This window comes from Pseudorasbora parva, chromosome 1 (genome assembly GCF_024679245.1).
Source record: "Pseudorasbora parva isolate DD20220531a chromosome 1, ASM2467924v1, whole genome shotgun sequence".
Taxonomy (NCBI): domain Eukaryota; kingdom Metazoa; phylum Chordata; class Actinopteri; order Cypriniformes; family Gobionidae; genus Pseudorasbora; species Pseudorasbora parva.
Genome location: NC_090172.1, coordinates 45,440,612 through 45,462,023, shown reverse-complemented (window position 1 = coordinate 45,462,023; position 21,412 = coordinate 45,440,612). Strand labels below are relative to the sequence as shown.

Sequence of the window (21,412 nt, the reverse complement as noted above, 5' to 3'; positions counted from 1 at the left end):
TCTACAGCATTTTATAATCTTATGTTAAGCCTAATTCATTTAACCATTTACTACATTTTTAAGATCAAAAGATGTAGGCTATCTGTTAACAATAATGCTCTGTGAACTAAAGCGAACATTAACATTTTTATTAACTAACATTAACAAAAGTGTTATTAAAAACATTGATCATTGTTAGTTAATGCATTAATGTTAACAAATGAGACTTATTTTAAAATTTTACCATAGCTGTTTTACATTGACAGTCTAAATTTAAAATATAGTGCCGCTTTTCTACTTTAGCATTTAAATGTATTTCCCCAAATATTATCTTGGATGATGTAGCCTATCATCACGTGCACTGTGCTAGGAATATTACAGATTATCACGAATGCTCATTTTCTGAACAGTTTGTCAGTTTCGATGCAACATTTAGGCTACCATTTAGCTTACCCTACCTTACAACAGAAATAAAAGTCATTTGGCAGCTTCCAATTTAAAACTAAAAAACGGAAGGTTCCCACTGTAACTCTGCCAGCAAAAAGCGGATAATTGATATTTCTTACAAGAAAATAATCTTATTCTAAACGTGTACGCTCATAGTGAATTTAACAACTGACATTTCCCCTCTCACAGCCAGTGGTTCAGTCCACCTATTTTAAACCCCTCAACCAAACGGTTTTCAAAGGCTTCAGTTCCAGCTCCCACTAGAAACATCTGAAGACGTTCACTGTAGCGAAGACGGAGGATTTAACACAAGACACCAACAATACTACACGGCTCGGCGTCGCTGTATAATCGGCATTTGTTGTCTGCAGATGGCCATGGACGGATTGAGCAACAACAAGAGCATGTCATACAGTCGATGGAGTTATGACAGGTAAGCACGCCTTCATCCTGTAAACATACTGTAAAACCCTATGTTTATGTGCGTGTTAAATAATTTGTAAAGTAAACGCGACGAGATACGCGAGCGAGCAAACCAGACCAGTGGTTCATGACGGTGAGAGAAAGACGCTGCTTTTAACGACCGAAGTTGTGTACAAAGTTCGTAATTCGTCTGAGGAAAAACAACGAATGGCTTCTTTCAGTGAAAATAAATTATATTTTGTTAACCTGATGCTGTATTTCGGTTTCTATTTTCACAAAGGTGCTTGTAACGGCGAGTAGATTTTTTTTCTGAATGGTGAATTGAACGTCTTCAGTACCACATAAAGGAAACATAATATAAAACATAATTTTTATTTTAAAATAACGCTTTTGGTGAGCCAAACGTCACGGTTCTATGTCAACACGTGCTCTTTCCAGTGCATCTCTCGTGTATTTAGTAGTCTATAGCGTCAGCATCCTCTCAGCTTCACTGTCAGCATCCCAATTCTCTACAGGCATCATAACATATGCCTCAGTGCCTCTGCTTATGAACCACAGATGACACATTTGAAATTTTAGTCAAAACCCGGGATGTGATTGGTATGCTATGATGGCTCTCTCACTGCTCCCCAGAAGGACTACATAAAGATCCCCTATAGTCTTAGGCGTTGTTGCATTTCTCCATGGGGCATGATACAGTGAAGCAGGGATATGAAGCACATTCTCTGCCTGAATACACTTCTCTATAGTAAGCAAAAGTAGTTTGTTAAATCATTAGGCTAGAGCATTTAAATACACTGCCCAACCAAAGGCAAATGCTTAAGATTTAATCATTAGATCATTATTTCAGGGATTGTTTCTTGCATGCATGTTAGACAACAGTTCTGCTAACCCTAATTGATGGAGTGTGCAGCGTTTAATTTCTTGAACAACCATGTAGGAAGACACATCATGGCCATATTCCAGGATGTCAATGTCAAGATGCTTCAGGCGCAAATTGTGAAAGAATGTCAAGATCTTGTATCGACAATAGGCTACAAGAGTCTGTAAAGTCTCCTGCAGCACATCCCAAAACCTTCGATGAATTTAAGGTCTGGACTCAGAGGTGCCAATTCATGTTTGAAAATGATCCTTCATGCTCCCTTCCAACCGTTCTTTCACAATTTGAGCCTGAGGAATCTTGACATTGACATTAGTTGTTACCACTTACATGGTTGTTTAAGAAATAAAAGCTGCACACTCCATCAATATAACATGCTAGAAACATAATAATCAGTGCAATAATGAACCAATCATTGACTCTCAAGCATTTGCCTCTTCAAATCTGACTTTTATCTTGCCGTGCAGTGTTTTTAGATGCTCAACTCATTTAGCAAACCACTTTTGCTTACTAAGTGTGCATATTCAAGCAAAGAATGAGCTTCATCCTGCTTCACTGTCTCATACCCCACGGAGAAATGCAACAAAGCCTTAGCCTCGCATCTTTCTGTAGTCCCTCCGGGGAGCAGTGAGAGACCAGTCATGGCATACCAATCACATCCTGGGTTTTGACTGGAATTTCAAATATTTCATTTTTTCAGTCCATTTAAAAATTTGATATAAATCCCCAAAAAAAACTTTTTGGGGGGGGGCTGGCCAGTGTATATAATATTTATGAATCAGTTGGTGAACAATAGATGCCAAATGATTTTTTAAAGTGTGCAATCACTTTGCTATCCCATAAGGCCATGGAACTGGAGCTGTCCATTTATATACGGGTATATAATATAGGGTTTTTAACAATTTGACCAACAATGATGACGTCAATGTAATATTTGCAGACTGAATTGTAACTGGTCTTTGATCTGGCATTTCTTTACATAAATTGTAATACTTAATTCACCCAAAAATGAAATTTCTGTCATTAATTATGTCAGTCTTTAATTATTAAACATATATACAGTCTTGTTCAAAATAATAGCAGTACAATGTGACTAACCAGAATAATCAAGGTTTTTCGTATATTTTTTATTGCTACGTGGCAAACAAGTTACCAGTAGGTTCAGTAGATTGTCAGAAAACAAACAAGACCCAGCATTCATGATATGCACGCTCTTAAGGCTGTGCAATTGGGCATTTAGTTGAAAGGGGTGTGTTCAAAAAAATAGCAGTGTCTACCTTTGACTGTACAAACTCAAAACTATTTTGTACAAACATTTTTCAATCCTGTGAATCACTAAACTAATATTTAGTTGTATGACCACAGTTTTTTAAAACTGCTTGACATCTATGTGCTATGGAGTCAACCAACTTGTGGCACCTCTCAGCTGTTATTCCACTCCATGATTCTTTAACAACATTCCACAATTCATTCACATTTCTTGGTTTTGCTTCAGAAACAGCATTTTTGATATCACCCCACAAGTTCTCAATTGGATTAAGGTCTGGAGATTGGGCTGGGCACTCCATAACATTAATTTTGTTGGTTTGGAACCAAGACTTTGCCCGTTTACTAGTGTGTTTTGGGTCATTGTCTTGTTGAAACAACCGTTTCAAGGGCATGTCCTCTTCAGCATAGGGCAACATGACCTCTTCAAGTATTTTAACATATGCAAACTGATCCATGATCCCTGGTATGCGATAAATAGGCCCAACACCATAGTAGGAGAAACATGCCCATATCATGATGCTTGCACCTCCATGCTTCACTGTCTTCACTGTGTACTGTGGCTTGAATTCAGAGTTTGGGGGTCGTCTCACAAACTGCCTGTGGCCCTTGGACCCAAAAAGAACAATTTTACTCTCATCAGTCCACAAAATGTTCCTCCATTTCTCTTTAGGCCAGTTGATGTGTTCTTTGGCAAATTGTAACCTCTTCTGCACATGCCTTTTTTTTAACAGAGGGACTTTGCGGGGGATTCTTGAAAATAGATTAGCTTTACACAGACGTCTTCTAACTGTCACAGTACTTACAGGTAACTCCAGACTGTCTTTGATCATCCTGGAGGTGATCATTGGCTGAGCCTTTGCCATTCTGGTTATTCTTCTATCCATTTTGATGGTTGTCTTCCGTTTTCTTCCACGTCTCTCTGGTTTTGCTCTCCATTTTAAGGCATTGGAGATAATTTTAGCTGAACAGCCTATCATTTTTTGCACCTCTTTATAGGTTTTCCCCTCTCTAATCAGCTTTTTAATCAAAGTACGCTGTTCTTCTGAACAATGTCTTGAACGACCCATTTTCCTCAGCTTTCAAATGCATGTTCAACAAGTGTTGGCTTCATCCTTAAATAGGGGCCACCTGATTCACACCTGTTTCTTCACAAAATTGATGACCTCAGTGATTGAATGCCACACTGCTATTTTTTTGAACACACCCCTTTCAACTAATTCAACTAATTGCCCAATTGCACAGCCTTAAAGGGGGGGTGAAACACTCAGTTCCAGTCAATCTCATGTCAATCTTGAGTACCTGTAGAGTAGTATTGCATCCTTCATATCTCCGAAAAGTCTTTCGTTTTATCATATTTATAAAAGAAATATGGGCTGTACCGAGTCTTTCCGGAAAAAACCGAGCGCCTGGAGGCGTATCGTGTGGGCGGAGCTAAAGAATGACCAGCACACCCAAAGCGGTGACGTCCTCAAGCGTGGAGAAACCCATCTATCTCAGCTAAAACAGATAATGATCCACAATCAAATCTGAGGCTGAAATAAATTGAACAGGAGAAACGGCAACATCAGGATGTCCGTCTTTGTGGTATGTACTGTATTTAGGGGCCTTTGTGTGTCTTTACGCGCAGTTTATGAGGACATGATTCGGTTTATGGACTATTGTATGTGACTAGACTTTAGAGGTAGCAAGCAAAACGGTTTTGCACGTCAGAGTCAGACTAGTGTTATACAGAACAACAATGGAGTAACCGTTAGCGCATTTGAATGACGAAGCACGCGATCGTATCGTTTACTGATGTTTACTCATGCGACGGTAGCCAACAGCAGAGACATTTGAAGTTGATTTACTCACCGGCTGCTTCCAAAGCAGGACCGAACTTTATCGCTGGGACCGCTCTGTCAAAAACACACTTATTTGGTATGATTTGGTGAAGGCCTGTGACAGCAGTGACCGTGGAAATCCACTTTGCGACGCGACTGAAGCGATGCCTTGAAGCTTCCCGTCATTTCTGCGTTCAAATCGGTTCAAATGCAGCGCTGCCTTCCCGGAATGCTGTGCTGAAGCTTTGAAGTCGCTCGACGTCACCCATAGGAATAAAGTGGAGCGCGGCGCGTCATAAGTGTCCACGGACGACTGGATCTGCACCTGAGTGTTTACGGCGTGCATTTCCTCTCTCTCCCTCTAGTTACGCGCGCGCGCACCCTACCGGGAGAAGAGCCCGTACAGCCCATACAAGGACCTTCCGATCTATTTAACGTCAAGTCGAGCCATACTCGAAAAAACTCGCCGAAACTTGTGAGAAACCGGAAGGAGTATTTTTAACACAGAAATACTCCATCAAACGTCCAACATTAGTTTTTGAAACTTTGTCTATGTTTAGGATGGGAATCCAAGTCTTTAACAGTGTAAAAAGCTCAGAATGCATGAAACAGCATTTCACCCCCCCTTTAAGAGCGTGCATATCATGAATGCTGGGTCTCATTTGTTTTCTGAGAATCTACTGAACCTACGGGTAACTTGTTTGCCACGTAGCAATAAAAAAAATACGAAAAACCTTGATTATTCTGGTTAGTCACATTGTATATATATAATATGTATATATATATATATGTATATATAACATCACATAATATATATATATATAATATATAATACAAATCTAATACAAATTAAATTTTTGGTTATTATTATTATTATTATTATTACTACTACTGTACATGTTTGGTCAAAGGACAATGCCACTATAACAGATGTAGTAAGTCTTGGATTGTATTTATGTGTTACACACCTGCATAACAAAAAAACACTCTTCATCAGTACTCGAGGAGGGGTATACATACTCTGAAAGTACATGATTTCGACCGCAGCATCTGACCCTCCATCTCACTAGTTCAGTGTCTGTGGATTCATGTGGGTAATAGGGCACAGAGGTAAATGGAGGAAGTGTTCCTATGGCAAAGACTGTGCTTCAGAGAACAGCTGGTGGTTCTCCTCCAAACAAAGGGAATACTATCCATCACTGAGTACCGTCTCTGATGAATGGATAAAAGAGACAATACCTGCCAGCACATCAGGCTTGAGTACATCCCAGATCATAGTTCTATCTGTATGATACGCAGAGAATACAGAGCTGAGCTGTGATGGGGACAAAGCAGCACAATGTTTTGTTCGACTGATTATAATCCTTTCAAATAGCAATGCAGTAAGGACATTTCCCTCTCATTTTAATTTATCCACTACCTACCATTAGTTCAGCTAAATGATACCTTGAGCTAGTTTGGGATTTAAAGTAAGTTGGAACTGGCGCTGATTACAGTGCACCGCTCATGCAGGCATTACAATTGTCAACCGTCCTCATCAGGTCTGAAGCTGCTCTCAGGCAGTCTAATCAACAACCCTGTGTCCCCATTAGCACCACTGTAAAAGCAAGGTGTTTGGTGCAGATTGTTTTCAGCACAGGCAAACTTCAATAGACGTAGTTAAGCATTTTTATATTTCTGTCAAAGAGAGGGGAGTCTGCTCTAATTATCCAAATAAATGTCAAGTGATCTCATTAGGAAGCTGATAAGATGCTTCACAATGGCTATTAAGCAGATTTGATAATTTATTCCTACTTTTTTTTTAAGTCATTGCAGTACGCAATCCACAGTATGCATGTAATTGACTCTTTGCTAAGCTCAGCCTGCTGCTTTGTTACTGTTGCTACGCAGAACATCCTATACATAGTTTTGAGTTTGTAGCACTCATGCATGTTAATTGCTCATAGCTTGAAGTACTGAGTTAGTTAACTCATACATTTTATAAGCAATTAACATAAAATATTTATTTAATGAAAAATATTTTTTTGAGTTCTTGATAATCAAATTAGTTATTTACCTCACTGTAAACCCTGTCAGAAGTCAAAGTTGAATGAGTTTTTTTTAAAAACGTTTTTACAAAACATTTTGCTTGCTTTAAAGCTACACTGTGATATTTTCCCCCATCTAGCGGTGAAAAGGTATATGACCATCCAGGGAATAATAGTTTCTGTTCCTCTTAATTCCAATTTCGTTTTAACTCCTACGGTGGCCGATTTAGTCCAAGATTAACATGGCAATCCCCCTCTTCACATTCGACACGGTGCCATCGAGTGTTAAAACGTGAAAGGCAAAGCTTGAATTTACGGCTATGTCCCTCTTTGGCTAATGTACTTTCAAGATGGAGGGGTAACATGGCGACCAGCATTCGAACACCTCACCCGTATGTATGAAAGAAGTAAATATATATTAATGAGCACATATATTTTTGGAAGAACTAAGTGTTTTTAGCTAAGAATAAACTAAAAAAGTTACACAGTGTAGCTTTACAAACTAATTCAGAAAATGCCAACTTGCTAATTTGCTAACATGTAAACAACAGCATGGCATAGCTTTTACTGAATGAGTACAGCAGCTTAAAACATGTTACTTACCTGCTCTCAAACCAAGCACGCAGTATGCACCACTTGTCAACGAAACCGGTAACTCTCCGAAAATCACATTAACCACTCTTCTAAATTAGCATAACACAACATTAAAAACAACTACATCTCCCTTATCATTAATCTTGCACAAAAAACATTTTATTACACTTAATTTTAGCTTTTATTTGCCCTTTTGAATGCCATGGGCAAAGCATGCTAGGAAATAAAAATGTTTACTTGAAATTTGTCAGTGCTGCAAACTCAAAAGAAAGTTCTAAATACTCATATCAGTTAATTTAACTGAACTAATTTGTTTAATTTAAGTTTGTGCTACTCAAACCAATTAAGTATTTTAAGCCTTAAGGTTTACAGTGTAGGAAAGTATTTGAGACCACTGGCTGCATCCGATTCTGAATAATTTTCTACTATAGAACTTTTGTAGCCCGCCCCTGCACTTGTGTTCCGTCTTCCAGTTTGTATTTTCACAGCATGAAGGGAAGATCTTAAGGATTTAAGAATGAACCGTTCATTTTAAAATCTTCCCAGGCTACTGAAATGTATGACATCCACTTTAAACATTACAATGCTCACAATAGCTGTCATAAACTCTACAATAATTAAAATCCACTTCACCAGCTAATTACTGGACTTTTCAAAAGCTGTGCCATAGAAATATACAGAGATACTCCAAAAACAGAAGTTCAAAGGCAAAATTCTAGTTGTGAACAGCAGTGAAACTACATCAGCGACAATATGACAAATGTACTATCTCCGGATTACATTCACTACACATTTTATATCTTATAAAACATACTTTTTTTAATGATTGCAAAGTAAAGTTGTTCAAAAGAAGTACCTGTTCAAAGAATATGCCATTTCGGTTGCAGCCTGTGTGCCCTGTCAGACATGCAGTTCCTCCATGGACTTGTTTACATTAGAAAGAAGCTAGTCTAAGAAAATGTCATACGGCAACAGTTGTTAAGGCAGCGCTTGGTGAAGGTTCAGTCATCTAATGCTTATTTCACAAATCTTACTAGTAAAAAAAAAAGAAGACTGGGATCGGTGGGATGCACATGCATTTCATAACATTCACTGGAGCTCACAGAATGAATTGCAAAAGGGTTTAATCGCTCCATAAATTACACAGAACATTACTGTGTTCTTCTGACAGATGAGTGGAACCATTGCATGACATTTATGTGAAGCCACACTCTCTCTAAAGAAGATGCTTGATTTGTGGGATTAATTTCACATCTCTGCTCAGAGCTAGTAAGATTGTTGAGATTGATCAGGGGAAAATGTTCTCAATTTTCTTGCCACAGAGAAGGTCTATGACTGTGGTACCTGGAGAGAGAGAGCTAACTGTTAGCATTTTCATTAAAGGGTTAGTTCACCCAAAAATGAAAATATTTCATTAATTACTCACCCTCATGTCATTGGACACTCGTAAGACTTTTGCTCAAATTTGGAACACAAATGAAGATATTTTTGTTGAAAGCTGATGGCTGAGAAAGGCTTCAGAAAGGCCTCCATTGGCATTCAGTACATTCCCACTCACAAGACCCATAAAGGCACTAAACGCATCGATACAAAAAGCCCATCTCACTATAGGGGCTGTACAATAATTTGAAAATGCGACGAAAATAGTTTTTGTGCGCAAAAAATCTAAATAATGACTTTATCCACCAAGTTATTGTCTTCCGTGTAGGTCTCTGACGTGAACTCACGCGATAGTGGCGCTCCTCCTCGCTTCCAGATCACGTATCTGAACGTCGGATCTGCGTCATATTCTCGCGCATGCGTCAAGTTCACGTCAATAACTTGGTGGATAAAGTCGTTATTTAGATTTTCGTGCGCATAACTGTTTTCGTTGCATTGTAAAATTATTGTTCTGTAGTGAGATGGACTTTGTATGGATGTGTTTAGTGCCTTTATGGGTCTTGTGAGTGGGAATGAACTGAATGCCAATGGAGGCCTTTCTGAAGCCTTTCTCAACCATCAGCTTTCAACAAAAATATCTTCATTTGTGTTCCGAAGATGAACGAAGGTCACGGATGTCCAATGACATGAGGGTGTCCATGGTTAACCGATTGACCGATTAACAGTTAAAAATTGCGTAACCGAGTGAAACATTTTGCTCGGTTAAGTGGCGTCAATGACGTGCTTTGAATTTAGTTGTAATATATTTTTGCACCCCTAGAGACCGCCAGAGTGCTCCCAGACATTTGTAATATCCACAAGAAGAAGTCATGACCAGCTTTCTAAGCGGGCAAAGAAAGCGTGGGAGCACTTTAAAAATGAGAGTGACGGGGCAAAATGCAAGTATTGCAATGCAGTGCTTACCGCATTTTTCAGGCTATAAGTCGTTCCGGTGTATAGGTCGCATCAGTCAAAAAATGCGTCATGAAGAGGAAAATAACATAAGTCGCACTGGACTATAAGTCGCATTAGGGCAGAAGCAGAGCGGGAGCCGCGCGCGCTGTGCATAACGGATCAGAAGAAAGAAAATTTGAAGTGAGAAACTTGTGAATGACTAGAGAAAAGCAGAGGTTACTTTAACTGTAATGAAGAAAACAAAAAAACTAATCGCGGACTGAAAGCAAGATGGCCAGAGCTGAAGGAACGAGTCCACAGATGCTTGAACTCTCTGCCGGGAGAGGCTCAGCCGCGCGAGTCAAACGCTGTGTGAATCGTTCTCGGCTGCATATTTTACTACATGCCCTAATCATGCAGGCGCCCTCGCGGCCACTTGCATTGCTCGTGAACTGAAGCGCATCTCATCCTAATTTAACGAAACTCAGCGTACGCCTCACAGACATGAAATATATCTTAAGAAAGCTTGAAATGTCTTTTAACAATTTAAAACAAAAAGAAATAGGCTACTCTCTGTTTATGTAATCCATGATGTGCATTTCTCTCTATAGGCACGTTCACTACGGAGATGGCGGTCGTCAAATTAATAAACTAAAAATAATAACCCTGACGCACACTATGGTTAACCGAGTATTAATCGCTAAGGGCCTCAGTTAATGAAAAACTTGAAAACGTGCAGCCCTAGGGTGAGTAATTAAAGGTGTACTATGCAACTTTCTGTCCGCTAGAGGTCAACTATTCAAAACAAAGGCGTAGTTTGATGACGCCAAGTTTAAGCTCAGAATCTTGGGACATGTGGTCTTCACCTCACAGCCGGTGGAAAATAGGACTCGGGCAGAAATCACGTTCATTAATGCGGCTGTTAACGTTACTGTAGTATGGACTGAGTGTTGTGGAGCTGAGCACGGCTGCTGGAGCGATTGTTATACAAACACATGGCTCGCGAGCAACGGGAATTTTATTATGACGGGACGGGACACAGTCGCCGGGCGCCTGCACTATTTCTGCTTTTCCGATCATGATTATAAGGTAATGCAGCTCTGTTTATTATGATACATTTAAGTGTGTTTAAAATTATGTTATGATGTTACTCTGTGCGTTCGCTCGGCGCTGCTGTAACTTGTTCACACTACTAAGAGTAAAGCGCTTCTGCCAAAAAAAACCTGAGGGTAACGCAGATATGACGCAATTGACTGGCGACTCCCTCAAACGCTCTGCTGACACGTCCCGTGTCCTTGGTTAAAATAGCAATTTTCTCACAATTTACAAATAGTTGGAAACATTTGGGATATTGTAAGTACTCAACTGAATAAAATATGTAACACTGGCCTAGTGGTTTTTGGATATTTTACTGCAAAAATACATAGTGCAACTTTAATGAAATCATTTTCATTTTTGGGTAAACTAACCCTTTAATCTCAACCGCGGTTGGCTTGTTGCATGCACCCTCAGTAAATGACCTGTCTTCCATCTTCCCTCGTGAGAAAGAGATGCTAACGATCCTTTTTCTGACCTCCGGGATGTCTGGTTTAGTGAGAGCGTTAATAGCCAGAGGCCCACTTTATCAAAAAATGGTTGCATGAGTGGCATGACAATCATATTGATTTTGATTTGTTAAAAACGTTTGCTAGTAACAACATGATAGAAAATATTCTTTGTGGCTTTACATTTTGTTGAAATCCTTGAACATATAGCTTTTTTAGCTGATTGTTCATCAGGTTAATTAGAGGATGTCCATGCTGGTCAACCTATGCAGACAGACATCTAAACTGAGCAATTTATGTAAGGCTAAGTAAATAAGTGTGCTCGCTTCCTATCGACTTCTCGGAGCTTAGAGACTTTAGTCTGGCACAGGGGAGCAGATTTATAAGGCTCTTTGTTGATTCTGTTCACAATGCTGTGTGTGACTGTGTACTGTATAAGTGTGGGTGCAAATCTGTTGTTTTGTCTTATACGGTACATACTTGTAAGTGTTGTCCCTCTGGTCTGGCCTCTGACATAGACTCAGACTATTTGAAACCAGTTTCTGTGGTAACCATTCACCAGTGACTGAATCTTAACCTCCAACTCACTGCAACTTAACAATATATGCTCTTCTGTTTCTTATGGACTTGGCTCATGTCTTGGCTAATGGTCTTATAATGGGTAATTTCTTTTTTTATTGGGTCACCGTTCAAATAATTCACATTGCTACTGCTTATTTCAGTTTTTTTTTAATTTGTATTAAAATATTGACAGCTTAATATATTTATGCTTGTGTACATTGTATCATTGTGCATTTGAAAGATTATATACAAATTAGAAAAATATTATTTTGCACCAGGTTTAATAATTTTACATCTGTAGCTTTCTTTTCTTAACTATGTTCAAATCAATAATTGATATACACAACCATAAAAAATGTGGGGGTTTTAAATTTATACTTTTATTCAGTAAAGATGCAAATGTGACATTTACATTTTTACAGTATTATAAAAAAAAACATGTCATGTTATTTAAAAAATATATATATTCAAAGAATCCTGGAGAAAATGCATTATGATTTTCACAAATATTTAGCAGCACAACTAATTTCAACATTGATAAGAAATGTTGAGCATCAAATCAGCATGTTTGAATAATTTCTGAAGGGGCATGTGACGGGAATAAAAGACATTGTTCAGATTAGCACCATGACAGGCATGAAAGCGAGGCTGGCATTCGCTGCATAATGTTCCTAGAGCACTTATTTTCTACTACTCCGCAAAACAGAATCCAAAGGTCAAGGCAAAAGAGAAATCCAAATGACAGGCCAAGCTGGAAAACCACAAGAGATATGAAATAAAGTTGTAAGAACAGGCTCGTTTGAGGTGAGCAAAAGCTGCGAAGAACCGATCACCGGTGATCAGCATGATGCCTGTAAGAAATGTGTCCGAGGGCGGTCTGCCATGCTTGTCTTTTGAATGGAAATGAATAAATAACAAAAACTCTGGGTGTCTTGTTTTTAGTATTTATTTTCATATAAAAGCAACAGAACTTAAATTACATCCAGTTTATCATCAACACAGCGCACGATTGTGAATCCTGCGATATCCGCAACTGATCTCATAGGTGTCTGATACGAGAAGAGAGAACTGTCCGGCTTGTCTGCACTTTTTTCACTCCTCCCTTCACTGCAGCCACCTAGTTTTGCATTCATTTCAGGCGAGGAAAGGTGCATCTCAAACAAGCCGTACAGTACTTGACAATACAAAACCTCTGGAAAATGCAACCACTTAAACTGGACAGACAAGCAATACAAATGAGAACCAGCTAGGGACAATCAACCCAGATAAAAACTGTGCAAAAGGACTCTGGGAAATAGAGGCCATGGCAGAGACACCGTGGTAGGGAAGACTGCTCTCTAGTGGACAGACAGGAAAATATATATACAAAGACACTAGTGCTGCGTTCCAGTTCGTTTTTATTATGCCCTTCACTCACTAACTCCCCTCCGTCTCCTTCACTCAGTTGTGCGTCATTGCATATGTTGCATGAGTGCCCACTACTGGCGGGACCTTTGCAATGAGCTGAACTGGAACGCCCTAAGCCCTTGATCACTTGGAATCCACTATGGATTCTATGGGAGCCTGGGACTATGGGATCCACTATCCACTAGTGTATTTATTATTTATTTTGTTCCTTTATGAAATTGTTTAATGCGCACTCTATATATAGGTGTGTTTGGGTTGTTTTAAATGTTTTTAAAAATAATTAAAATATCATGGAGTTGTTTGTGGTGGGGTAAATAAAACGCGAAATGTGGTGACGTCACAATCGTGTTGCATTGTGGTATATGAAGCTGTCTGAATTGTACATATGAAGTAGACTCGGTCAAAATCGAGGGACTAAGGGTCTGTCAATATAAACTTCCCTTGTCCACTTCACAAAGTGGAACGCACTTCAAAATGGTGGCAGAGATCCCCCAAGGGGAAGTGCTTAGGGAAGTTCGCAAGTGTGTGTCTAATAGTGGGGTGGAACGCAGCATAGAAAATAGTTCATGGCAGTGTTGCTGAGGAAGGGGAAGGAGTGCCCTCTAGGGACAATTAGGGCACAACAGCTAGACACTGTGACAGTTTCACTGTTATTACTGTATTTACAATCAAATAAATGGTGAGCAACCATTTGAGAAAAAAATTGAGCAGTAGTGCAATATTTCCAATTTATTTGCTACACATGAAGTAGTTTATTAATCTACATATCGAAACATTTAGAAAACTGTCAAAATGTTTTCGAAAAACCAAAATACATCATCAAATATAATTAAATGTCATAATTAATAAATAAACTTTACATTCATAAATAACATAAGTTGTTTGTGGAAAACACATAAAGGAAGCATATGCTGCATAAGCCCTTTCTCCCCAAGGACTGTAGAGGGGCACAGAACAGAGACTACTGCACTGCTCTAATTACTGTCTCGGAGTCAGAGATGTGGAGTTCACCAGGGAAATGCATTCACAGGCTGGAATATTTTAAAACAGAATTGGTTAAAGCAGCAGAGAGAGCAGGATGATTTCCCCCCCAATGTCCCTATAGCATAAAATATGAGGAATGTTCCTTCAGCTCATAGTCTTCTTTGCCTCGTCAAAATCAGTTCTAATTGGCCGAATGCAGGTCGATTTAATTACGAACAGTTAATACTCATCCACACATTAACAGTGAGACGGGGGGAAATACATAACTATTATGATGGATAATAATTAAGACAAAACAGGCTGAAGGCATGTTGAGTAGTGTTCATTGTTTATTTATTTTTTATTCTTTCGGTTCACCTCTGAACCTTTCTGCCCATGAAATCTGAGGGGCCTGATTAATGTTCTGTACTGGAAGGTAGTCAGTTGTGTGGGAGTAAACAGCTTTTTCAAATTAAAAAAGGCATTAGTTTGAAAAGCCATGTTCAGTGTAGTCAATAGCTTTGAAACTGTTGTGGGGTACCTACATAGGGGTGGTTAACACAAAACATGTTTTTGCTGTTAAAATTGTGAATTGAGTGTGTTATTAAAAAAAAAAAGTACTTTAAACTTGAGCACTGTGGTTTTAGACCGCTGTTTCATGCGAGAGATGTTGCAAAAGGTGTTAGACGTGAGCACAACGGTTTAAGATGTACGTCCAGCATGTTTACATTTTGTGTGTGTGGGGTGGGGGGTGGGGTGTAGTGCTGTGGAATGGGGAAAAAAGCGTTTAGTGTGAACCTTTTATTTGATTTAACATTTTGCATTGATTTTAAGGCATCAAATTCTCGATCCCAACACCAAGGCTGTTTCAAAAGGTAACAGGCAGGATGATTATGGAATATTTTACCCAATATTTGTGTGTGATATGCATTTTCACAGTATCACAGAAGTGGCACCTTAAGAAAACCGCTTCCTATGTAGGCAGCAAGACAGCTGAGCTCATATTTTTGAACAGTAATACACATCTGTGACCTATGCTGGAAGTTACAATGTTTCTTGCTAACTGTAAAAAGCCTATTCTAATGAACTGTGCACTTGGAAAAATAATTCTTAATGATTATTGCTAATGATAAATGCATAATAACCCATTTGAAGCAATGTTTCCCAGTTATTGTATCGTGTTAGGGGTTTTCGACTCTGTCAACCTCCTAAACGCGACAAATCGCATAAATCAACTAAAATCACCTCTTGTGATATACTGCTTTAATTTTGTTTAAATTGTTTTAGATTTTTTTTATGGTTTATTTTTTGGCATTCGCTAGCTGTAGATATGAATGCAGTAGTTAAAAGAGTGTTTTGAATAATTGAAACGTAAGCTGCCAATGTCAATTAACCAAAATAGTCAATAGGTATTCAGTACAAGGTGAAAGCACTTTATCATAATTTTTTCTAGCACTCCATTTAATTTGAGATTTAATTTCCTCTAGGTTTATCTGAAGGAATGTCTAATAGTCTAGAGTAAAACAAGAGGTGCATTTCAAAAGATTTTATTGGCTGAAAAAACAAAAAGGTTGACATTTTTCTAGCAATTTAAAGGACAACTCCGGTGAAAAATGAACCTTAGGGGTAATAAACACATGGTTACCGAGCAGATCGTTCTCTGGGATGCATTTTCATGAAAAAAAAAATCAAGTTTTATCTCTTAAAGCAGATTAGCTTATAACGCGAGTGTATGGGGCATAGATAAGTAAGTAAAATGAAATCACTAGTTAATACCACTAAAAAGGCTCAATTAATAAAAAAATAGCCTCACACTAACACTGTAGCATAATGAGGGTCCCTACATGCAAACTGAAGCATTGAGAACTTTGTAAGTGTACAAACAGTTTATTTTAAGAAGATACTTTATAAAGACAGTACATTATGCGTATACAGACAATAGCCATCTTGGAAAAACAAGTCGAGCCATGAATGCTGTGCTAACTTTTTTAAGTTTTCAATGCTTCGGTTTGCATGTAGTGACCCCTCATTATGCTACCGTGTTAGTGTGGGGCTATTTTGAGCCTTGTTAGTGGTATTAACTAGCAATTTAATTTTACTTATTCTCTGCCCCATACACTCGCGTTATAAGCTAATCTGCTTTTAGAGATAAAACTCTTTACATTCGACTTTCATGAAAACGCATCCCAGAGAACGATCTACTCGGCAACCATGTGTTTAGGTTCATTTTTCACCAGAGTTGTCCTTTAAGTTTGCTTAAATGCGGAGTCAATTTTGCTGCAGGAGAAAAATCCAGGTAAACAAATGAGCGAAGGGAAGACACTTGAATTATTGCTTTTTTATATTATTCTTGTTAAAGGAGAGTGAGAGCCATATATTTAGTTTTGTAAAAAAGCTCACATAAGACTTGTGGGTGTTTACTTTAAAGTACCCGGCCTTCTCAATTATCAATCTTCCGGTACAAGAGGGAGAGGTTATTGACATTATTTCAGAGTTCAGTCTCTTTAATCTGTCACCTCTAGATTGCCAGTAGCCATTTCACAATTAACTGAAATGCATCCAGGGCTTTCCCAAGCCCCAGAGGTTGCAGAATCTTATTTTTCTTAGATTTACAGTAGCAGTTCTAGTGATGAAGACGTATTGCTTGTCGTACATATAAGGGTGCATTTGCATTGATTTTGTGTCTTGTATTGTACTGCATGATGTTAGAAGACTCATCTGTGAAATCCTTAATGGAGTACTTCAGCGCTGGGAAGATGAATCTGTATTTAAACTGGGTCATAGTAGAAATGTGAAATTTTTTAATTTAGTGCTTTCTAGACTGAAAAAAAGACTCTCATCTCATCTCATCTCATGGGGATGAAAGACAACAATTCCCAGAATGCTTCGCTGCCCTGCGAGGCCACTCTCAAAGCCACCACTAGATTACTGGATCACTTTCCCACCATGACCGCGTTCATTTTCATAAAATCAGTTCAGTTAGAGAACAGACACTACAATTAAAAACTGAACATGTCTGTTCAATATATTGTGATTTAGCCGCTGAGGGAGTCTCACAGTCCAAATGCTGCAGGAGTCTTACAGGAGGAGGAGATTACATTTACAGTCGTGGATGAGCTCGTGATCAGAGCTGAGGTAAACGCGACCGCGCTCGCGGCATAGATTCACAGCTCATGTTCAGTCTGCCGCGTTTTCAGTTCATGCCTTTGGAAGCTTAACTTTCATAGGAATTAATTTGAGAAGTTGAAACACACACTTTGCTCTGCCGGCAGCACTGTTTACATGAATGCCCGCAGCTGCGAGCTGACCTGTGAGTGTGATCTCCCATGCCCCATGCGCGGGTTGAAAACATGGGGAAATGGCTCCCTCTGCTGGCTGTAGTCTTTAGCCTCTGGCCAAAAATTCCTCCAATGACGCAATTTTTCCAGACATAAAATGCATAAATCTCTCATCTCAGGGGGAGGGGAGCACAATCATTCGAATATACTACAGGGTTTCTACTGATACAAAGCCATATGCTATTAGCTGAAGTAACCCTTTAAATCTTTGTATATTTACATTCATAGGTGGAGTTTGGGGGGCCCTAGACCAGAGCCAATGATTTTGTCTGAGCTATGAATAAAGAAAAAATAATTCGCATTAAAGCTCATTCTTTTAGTGTAAGAGCCAATGGGCCTCATTCATGAAACTTTCGTAAATATATGAGCAAATTCTGAGTAATTTGCACTAGTGTTGTCACGATACCAAAATTATGACTTCGATACGATATCAGACTAAAATATCGATATATCGATATTAAATCGATACCACAGTAAAAAAAAAAATAAATAAATAAATAAGATAAGATGCTTAATATGACAACAGAACTTATTATTCATTGTTATTTTTTACTAAAAATTCATGTGGCCAGCATGTTCCTTAGGGTTGGGCATCATTTTGATTTGAACAATTATTGATCAATTGATCAATTACTATTAAAATTATCTCACAAATTTTTGCTATCTCAATGTATTTTTTACAATGGGGTAATTGTGTTGCAATAGCTTACACACAGCACAAGAAAGCTTGATTTCGAATGGTAAATTGAATTTAAAAAGACGAGTAAACAGTAATAAAATAAGAACAAATAAACAGATTACAAACAATAGCACAAATAAATGCAATAGAATAGAAGATAAAAATTAAAAAGACTGCTTTATTTTTTCAGGTAGGTCTAACATTCAGATAAGAAACTGAATTTAAAAAATGCATAGTAATTACATTTAAAACAACATTGGATAATGTTCTTTGTAAAAAATTCAATAGCGTACAGATGAAACTATTAAAGTTACACAAGTTGATCGGTCAAGAGCAGTTGATCGTTTGTCTTTTTGTAGTTTGAATAACAAATGACTGCGGTCCCTTTAAGACTAACAGACGCATGGATCCACACTGTTCCTGTTACTCGTTCTTCCTGAACTGTTTGCGACTGTGTTTACGTTAATACTCTTCCAGATGTGCACTGATAATTCTTTGAGTGTATTTGACCAATAATATGCTGGAAAAGGAAGCAAATGTTTGCACTTGTATCATGTCAGAGGCGGCTTTATTAGGGTAGGCTATGTGTGTGTGCGCTTCAGATGTGGAGCACGAAATCTGCGGGCATTAGTAGGCTAGAATTAATTTATGTGCAATCCCGCGCGAAATTCAGACCGATCATACACTAACACTAACACACTGTCATGAGGAAAAAGTTCAGCAGAACGCGCGTTCGCCGTGCTCAGAGGTTAACCGGGCTGAGGGAGAATATGCCGGTGTGTGTCAGCTCGCTGACGGTCAGAGAGGAGAGCGCAGCTAATATCGATACTGTAAAAACTGAGAATCGTATCGTTTCAGATATTCCAGTATCGATATATATCGAAATATCGATATTTTTGACAACACTAATTTGCACACAAAAAAAGGACCTTCACGAAAACTCTGCTCCAGATTCACAAACGCTTCGTATATTACGGATTCGTTAGTTAAACGTTAATTAAACGTGTGTATGATAGTGAATTCCAAACATGTAAAAAGGATGCGCGTGCACACTTATTCATAATTTGCATATTCCCCGCCCATGAGTTACAAATGCAAATGATGTGACCAGGAACGCTGTGGACACTTCTGGAATTCTTTCTCAGGTTTGGATTCAGGATTTTGCATCAATGTTGAAGAAACTAATTGGCCATATGACTAGCAATAAATATTAAATTATCGTGTGTCCACCAAAGCATGTTTTAGCCAGCTAAACACCTGTTGCTCTTCTGAAAATGGACAGCTGGTGGCGCTTGAAAGTGCTTTGCCAGGGCAGCATTTTTTCCAGCTGAGATACTTTGCTAGCTATGATACAGAATATCCATGGCCGTAATGTGAACCTAGTATCTCATTTTGAAGAATATTACTAAATTTATAAATGCAGTAAAAAAATCAGTATTAACTTTTCTATTATTGTTGTTCGGTTCATGCACAAGTGGGATGATTGGTCGTGTGTAGTTTTTTTCCCGCCCCTTCTCCACTGTGATTGGACGGCCTGGTAAAAAAGAACAGTGACGAGCCTGCCTATTACCCAACGTTAAACAGTACAAACAAAACAAAAAAGACGGGGTAAATCAACTCCTGAAATATTATTATGGTAGGCCTACCCTACATAGTGCATCAAAATGTCATCAGTTTTGCCTAAATTAGAACACAGAACGGTTAAATGTTTTACACAATATTTACTCGTGGTAGGGAGCAGGTGTAAATTTCTTTCGTACCAACTAACATTTTGAAAATACAAACATTTTCGTGAATCCGAAAATTTACGTAAGAGTGGCTTTATGAATGATTTGCACACAAATTAGTTCTGCCCGTGTTTCATGAATGAGGCCCAATGAGTTTGTCTGAGATACGAATAAAGACAAATACAAATTAATTCACATTAAGGCTCATCCTGTTAGTGTTTTTTTACACTGCTCTACCTCATTGGTCTAACGGCGCTCGCCAATGACAAACTGATTAAGATGGCCAATCAGATCAAAGAAGGCGGGTCTTGCGATCATACTGTCACTGTCACACATGCAATGAGAGTTAGTGGAAAGATGTAAGTAGATGCCAGTCTTAGACAACTGTTTTATGATGGAAATGTTCAGCCACGGACAGTAATAGCACAGTATGCACATTTGTTTAAATAAACAGCTTAAATTGATTACTTTATAAGCCTACTACAATTAGACCTAGAACTTATTTTTCCATTCTTATTGATTTATGCCCTTAAATCTCTCTTTATCCTTTAGTTATTAAATTACATGTCTGGTTTACTATCATTGTGGGGGTCTCCATAGACGTAATGGTTTTTATTCTGTATGAACTGTATATTCTATCCCCTTACACTAACCCACCCCCAAACTTACCCATCAAAACTTTCTGCATTTGTCCTTCTGTATGATTTATAAGCTTGTTTCCTCATGAAAAGAGTCCCTATTAGTCTGTGTGCAGGTTGAAGTCCCCACCAGGTTAGAAGACGTGTACCGACACACAGGCACACAGAGATATATTTGTGGGTGTTGCATTAGGGCCATTAGTGGTGAATGTGTAAATGTGCATTCCATGGAAAATCATGGTTTGACGTCATCCTCGGTGACTGCTCACCTTCACTCTGCTTATTGGTAGTGTAACTGTTGACATGGATCAATAGATGGGGGATTTTCAGAAAATCGTTGTTTCAAAGATTTCAAACATGAAAAATTAAAACAGGTTTGCATCAACAAATTTCCTTTTAAGGCATTCAAAGCAAGGTCTGAAGTGTTTGTGGCCACAAATGTAAATGTTTTACTGGAAATGTAACACCTTTTTGAACATATTTTGCAGGACAATTCATTAATCTGATTACTGCAATAGTCTGAAAATGTCAATAACTTTAGGGAAGCTTATACATTTTCATGCACGGTTAAAACATTTTTATTTGAATTTGACTAATAGCGCAACATCTGCGGATGCCTTTTGAGAGCAGTGGTAGTGTTTTTACTGATGGTGGCCGCAGTACCTAATTTGGTATCTCTGAGGGGGGAGGGGTGGGGATTGTTTATCATAAAGGCAATTTAATCCTAAAATTACTACTGTTTTGCAAGTTACTAATATTACAGGTGCTGGTCATATAATTAGAATATCATCAATTGTTTTTTT

At 38.5% G+C, this 21,412-nt stretch overlaps 1 protein-coding gene across 2 annotated transcripts in view; it reads left to right on the top strand.

Moving 5' to 3' along the window:
* The first annotated feature begins 658 nt into the window (after nt 1-658).
* Nucleotides 659-21,412, top strand: part of tub (TUB bipartite transcription factor) — a 124,408-nt gene continuing 103,654 nt past the window's right edge. The window contains exon 1 of one of the 2 annotated variants that reach the window (XM_067442838.1): nt 659-859. In XM_067442838.1, the coding sequence (XP_067298939.1) occupies nt 798-859 (62 nt within the window). In that variant the 5' untranslated portion in view covers nt 659-797. The remainder of the gene's footprint in view (nt 860-21,412) is intronic. The other variant, XM_067442845.1, reaches the window with a different exon arrangement.